This window comes from Leptonychotes weddellii, unplaced genomic scaffold (assembly GCF_054177405.1).
Source record: "Leptonychotes weddellii isolate Sample4059 unplaced genomic scaffold, ASM5417740v2 HiC_scaffold_6275, whole genome shotgun sequence".
NCBI lineage: Eukaryota > Metazoa > Chordata > Mammalia > Carnivora > Phocidae > Leptonychotes > Leptonychotes weddellii.
The window spans coordinates 1-6,603 of NW_028031488.1; the positions used below are offsets into that span (position 1 = coordinate 1).

The 6,603-nt window shown below is 39.5% G+C and overlaps 1 protein-coding gene across 1 annotated transcript; it reads left to right on the plus strand.

Moving 5' to 3' along the window:
• Nucleotides 1–3: 3 nt before the first annotated feature.
• LOC102726444 (olfactory receptor 10G7-like) lies at nt 4–830 on the plus strand (the record flags this gene model as incomplete). The annotated part of the gene is given in 2 exon segments (XM_031017247.2): nt 4–304; nt 307–830. Coding segments are annotated over 2 exon segments (825 nt in total), but the record flags the coding sequence as incomplete, so codon positions are not given.
• Between the last annotated feature and the right edge of the window lie 5,773 nt (nt 831–6,603).

Sequence of the window (6,603 nt, forward strand, 5' to 3'; positions counted from 1 at the left end):
ACTGTGGTGGGGAACCTCCTCATCTTGCTGGTGATCAAGGTGGATTCCCACCTCCACACCCCCATGTACTACTTCCTGACCAACCTGTCCTTCATTGACATGTGGTTCTCCACGGTCACCATGCCCAAAATGCTGATGACCTTGGTGTCCCCAGGAGGCAGGGCGATCTCCTTTCACAGCTATGTGGCCCAGCTCTACTCCTTCCACTTTCTGGGGAGCACCGAGTGTTTCCTCTACACAGTCATGTCCTATGACCGCTACCTGGCCATCAGTCACCCGCTCAGGTATGCCAGCATGATGAGAGGGAGGAGTGTGCCCTCCTGGCCACCAGCACGTGGCTCAGTGGCTATCTGCACTCTGCTGTCCAGACCACACTGACATTCCATTTGCCCTACTGTGGACCCAGCCAGATCCAGCATTACTTCTGTGATGCCCCTCCCATCCTCAAGCTGACCTGTGCGGACACCTCCATGAACGAGATGGTGATCTTTGTCAATACTGGGGTTGTGGCCTTGGGTTGCTTTCTCCTGATAGTGCTGTCCTATATGTCCATCACCTGTTCCATCCTGAAGATCCGCACCTGAGAGGGGAGACACAGAGCTTTTCAGACCTGTGTCTCCCACTGCATTGTGGTCCTTTGTTTCTTTGGCCCTGGTCTTTTCATTTACCTGAGGCCAGGCTCCCGGGATGCTGTGGATGGGGTTGTGGCAGTTTTCTACACGGTGCTGACACCCCTTCTAAACCCTGTGGTGTACACCCTGAGGAACAAGGAAGTGAAGAAAGCTCTGCTCAAGGTGAGGAGTAAGTCAGTATTCACTCAACATAAATAATGAAGAAAGGACAGATATGGTTAGCTTCTCTTTTATTTAATTAGAATTTAATTAAACCACCAACATGAACATTATACTTGTAAGGAACATTTCAATTATCCAATCTTAATTTTAATTAAAATTTAATGCATTTTTAATTTTTCCCTGTGCATTGCTTGCCAGAATCCCAGTATAAGCAGCCATTTTTCATGACAATCTAAGACGAAGGATGATGGCTTATTCTTCTCTTTCATGTTCTATCAAGTAACTCATCAGAAACATAGTTTACTTCTACCCCCTATATAAATATTTTCCAGAATTGTTCTGCAGTATAATTCACTTATATTTTGTTTTGTGCAATTTAAATCAAACCTTACTAAAGATAGCTTTCTTTCCATTTTGAAACCTTTATATTGAAACACAACACATATAATATTTGCAATTCATTATATAATATAGTATCTATATGATGAAATTTTTACATATCCAAATATCACACCAAAAATATTTGATTTTTATGAATGGCTTTATTCACATTTATGAGCTAATTAAAACTGTATAACTCTTGGGGTACTGGGTGGTACAGTTGGTTAAGCGTCTGACTCTTGGTTTTGGCTCAAGTCATGATCTCATGGTCATGATTTCATGGTCATGGGATCAAGCCCTGCATCAGTCTCCACATTCAGTGCAAAATCTGCTTGAGATTCTCTCTCCCTCTCCTCTGCCCCTCCATTTTCTGATCTCTCTCTCTCTCTCTGAAATAAATCTTTAAAAAAACTGTATAGTTCTTTAATTTTTTCACTTTGACTTCCAAGATTTTTTAAAGTAAATATTTGTCTACCTTTGTGTTCTGTGCATTATTTCTACTGGATTGGTCACTGATACAACTAACTAGATTGTTGTTCTATATTTATAGAGTTCCTGACTTTTATCTTAAATGCAAAACTTCTATTTTTAGCAATCTTAAAATTATTTCTATGAGTAAACACGGGACAAATAACAAATATATAAAAAAGAGAAAATAATCTTAGAACAAAAATTTACTGCCAATAAACATTGAAAGTATCTTCCAATTTTAGAACCAGATCCTAGTAACCAGATCCATGGAATTATATTGCCTGTAGTTCACGCTAATATTCACTTCAATAAACCAGACTCATATGGCCTAATCTATAACCCTACTCAATTTTCAAAGGAGAAAACTGAAGACAAATTAGATCAAACTTACTTAGCCATTGGGTTCACTTGGATACTTTCTAGTTTCTTGTAACGTCATACTATTTTACTTAACTCACAGTAGCACAAAATGTTATGGGACATTTGCTGATAAGTCACGTGATAAGCAACAGCTACACCCAAAGAACTGACATAGTCTCCATATTAATGAAGCTCATCATCTGGTGAGGGGGAAAAACTAGTGTTTTTCATCCAGGGATTGTAATAAGTATAATGGATACTCAAGGGAAGACCCATTAGTAGTCTTCGCTTGGAAATATGCCAAAAGATTCAAAATTCCATTAAAAAATGTCAAACAAAGCCATGTTGAAAGTAATTTAAATGTTCAATGATGATATATAAGATAAATATCAGTGTCATTTTTTAGTGGAAATCGTTACTGAAATAGGTGTAGAATCACATAAGTTGTATGCAATAAAGTGGAGAGATCCCTTCTACCACTTTCCTCAGTTTCCCCCAATGGCAACAATTTGTAAAACTGTAGCATAATATCCCAACCAGGATATTGACATTGATCTAATCCACAGATCTTATTCACATTTGCCCTATTTTATTTGTATGTGTGTCTGTGTGTGTGCATAGGTGTGTGCTAAGTAGTACACAATTGTAACACCTGTGTAGTTTTGGGTGTCCATCACCACAGTAAACATTCTGAACAGTTCCAAGATTGTAAGGATTTCTTGTGTGAGGATTTTTAGCTAATATAAATATTGACCACTGAATAAAGCTATCAAATATTAGTAGTTAATTGTTAGAGGTTTGGATAAAACAACTTTGGATTTCTTTTATCCAACCTGCTAACATTTTTTACGTTCTCTTTTTCCTCTTTCCTGCCAAATCCACCTACTTATCCATTCAATATGTAAATATGTATTAAGTGCTATGCACCATGAGCACAAAGATTAAAGAGACACAGACTTCCTTTTCAAGGAGCTTAGATCCCCAATATAAAAGAAGCATAAGGACATAAGAAGAGGGGTCAGAAAAAGTAGGCAAATCATGAAGGGACTTGTCTACAACACAAAGAAAAAGGACTTTCATCTTACATATTTTCGAAAGTTATTGAAATACAACAAATGTAACAGTAATATGATGGTATTTCCATTTAGAGATATAACTAATAGCAACATGAAAGATAGTTTGGAGGAAGGCAACTTGAGGGGAGCAAGGTCAACTAAAGAGCCTTTTCACCTGCATCTCAGAAAAGAAAGAAACACACACTGGTGACAATCCAGGTCAGGCAGTGGCAGCAGGCATTGAGCGTGGTGCAGCGGGTGGCAAATGGTAGCCAAGTGGGTGAGGAGGTCGGGTCAATAGAGAAGTTAGTATGCTTTGGCAGTTGTGACGACAAAGTAGAGAAAGTGCTAACAGTGAGTTCTGAGGGCATAATGAAGGGTCTAATTTTGGAACTGTTCCGGCTAAGTACCTGAAGAAGTTTCAGGTAAAATTATCTGGTTGACAGTGTAGCTTAGGAGACAAGGCAGGTGAAGCCTACAAGGTTAAGTAAGCAAGAGGACTGGCCACTACGTTCCTTGGTTTGTGCTGGACTTAAACATCCATTTCCTTCTCCCATTCAATGAGTAGCATAAGAAGGGGCCATAAAAGGAAAGGTAACCTCCACCCTTCTTACTTTTCCACACAAGCCCAAGAAACATAGTCTTCGGGAGATTTGTACAAGTCTGTTGTTGAACCTTACAGAATTATTTGTCACAATAACACCCAAAGAGCTTTACAGAGATTGTAAAGTCAAAGAGCCCCTGAGTTAGTGTTTGGAAGAGCAACTACTTCTCCATGGTATGGTCCTGGGAGATACCAAGGGATGGAAGGTCCCAAACTGCTGTTCTTCCAGGTCCCTAACACTGTTGAACTATTCTTCTACAGAGAGTACATGTAAATAGCACCAGGAGCATATGTGAAGCAGAAGAGAAGAAAATGAAGTCAAAGAAGCACTAATGTGAATCATGAAGGGGGAGCTGGAGGGTTTGGGGAATGAAGGTGCACATAGTAGGCACACAGTGCACATAGTCACCATGGAAACATACAACCTGTGCATTTAAAGGCAGTGAAAACACTGTAACTCATACTAATCTAGACGGTGCACAATTGGCATGAGTATTGACGTATACGTCAGTGGAGAAGAATACGAGCCCAGACCCACACATATCACTCAGTTGACTTTTAAATGCCAAAGCACTTCAAAGGGGGATATATGTGCCTTGAAGAAATGATGCTTAAGAAGCTGGCTGCCCATCAATAAATACTGACTCTTGACTACCACTTCACTGCATACACAGCAGTTGTCTTAGATTGGATTACTAACCCAAATGTAAAATTGCTATTAGTAAGTTATTCTTCAGTGAAATAATATTTTAACTGCTGATCGAGCTTCAGCAGTGATACAGATCGACAAATATGGAAATAAAGTGCAAAGAGTGTGAGAAGATAACTGTCAAGCAAGGATGGTATCCTACTAAACGCAGAGAACAAACTGGTGGATGTCACAGGGGCGGGGCTGGGGGGAGGGTCCAAGAGGGTGAAGGGGAGCAGAAGGTACAGGCTTCCAGGTATGAAATGATCTAGTCACAGGGACAAAAGGCACAGCATAGGAAATACGGTCAGTGATATTGTGGCAGTGTTGTGTGGTAACAGATGGAAGCTCCGCTTGTGGTGAGCAGAGCATAATGGGCAGACTTATCCAATCACTGTGTTGTACACTTGAAACTAATGTAACATTGTGTGTCCACCATGTTCAATAAAAAATAAATATAATTGAATGCCGAGTAACTATCAAATATGACTGTGAAATAATGACACTTAGAGACATTAAAAAATGGAAAGTTTCTACCACTACTACAATCATATCAAGTAACTTAAAAATATACAACACAATAATAAAGCTTATCCTGAAATGAGCATTTGAGATACAGGAAGGAATAGAAAGTTAAAAAATCAAACCTATAAGTAAATCTGAATAACCATTGTATCATTAAAAATAATGTTCAGTTCTTGAGCTTAAAAAGTCGTGATTTGTGACTTCTGGTTTCATCTCCAACATGTGAAGAGCTTGGAAGGTGTCCCTTGCCTTCTTAAAACAGGCAAATTGGGACACATTGAAAATCAAGGCTTTTCTTGGACCCATCAGAGAGCTGAGGTCACCGGGCAAATTGGCCTGGGAGAGTGACGTGTAATTACCATACAGCAGGCTGCCCACTGTGACCTTGCTCATCTGTGTTGATTTTAGAGTGTGATCCACCTGTGAACAGTTTGTCACACTTCGTTACTGATTTCAAATACTCTCATATCACATTGTCACACATGTAAATATGCAGCCAGCAGGCAGCCGTTGGAGGAGAACTAACTAGAAGGTCTCCCAAGTCTCACCCCTGAACAGCTCACTCCATGAGAGCCCTTGCCTTCTGCTTGTATCTAATAATCTGAAGTGCTAGCATTAGGGCATCTGACCCCCTGACACTTGTTGCACAAATTTAAATAATTTCAAAATTCTACTATGGCTTTCCATGGCCTGTGCTGACTGTGGGTGAACTGGAACAACAGAGTGATACCAAATCTGTAGGGTTTCACCAAGGCCTATTTGATCTAATATGTATGCCCCTGGTCACTTTGCTAGTATGGGTATCCAAACATGAGAACAAGGTCCCTGAAAATAGTTTGATAGAGATAACTTTGAATAAGGATATGACCCTAATACTTATTTTGAAAATGAGTTCTACCATTCTACCAAAGAGGAGGAGATATGCTATTGTCTTCATTTTACCCACAGTGAGAAAAATAGGGTTACATTGCAAACATTTGAGTTAGATCTTAGTCAGACTTAGTGCAGCCCACCTAATACTTCCTCATCTCTACCTCAGGGACATGGTAGGATTACACCTTCTTCTGGCCTTCTTGTGGTTGGGTGGGGGCAGGTCCTGGTCAACATGTATGCATGGTTTGGATACAGAGATTTTTCAGACAATAAAAAGAAATGTTAAAAGCCTTGGGTTTAGTCTCTTGTGTCCAAATGTTCTTCTTGTTAGAACTAAAAGATTCAACATGCAATATGCTTTGGCCTGGAAAACAGAAGCTCTGTGAATTTGGAGCAGACTCCAAAACACGAAGACTGAAATCACCTTTGTATTATTCATACTCTATATGTACTAATTATTATGAGTTATGTGGTTGGAGCAAGTGTTTGTCATCTGGATATGTTATTTTCTTTATTTTCAGGTGGTAATTCACTCTACTACCTAATCTGTGTTAGATGTCATGTTGTTTACTGTAGCACCCCATATATACATTAGGACACTGTAAGATTCATTTGTCTACTTAGGTGTTTCCCATTGGACTCTGGAGTTCTGGAACACAGATACTGTCTTGATACCCTGTATTCCCTGTGGCTTAAATATAGGAGTCACCTAATTTAAATTGTTGAAGGAATTACTGCATTGATTAATTATTTGAGAAAGCACGAGTGAATGAACAAGCCTCAGCATTGGGATCATTATAAAAGTCACCCCATTCATTCTGGATTTGAGCCTGATTTTTTCTATATTAGTTA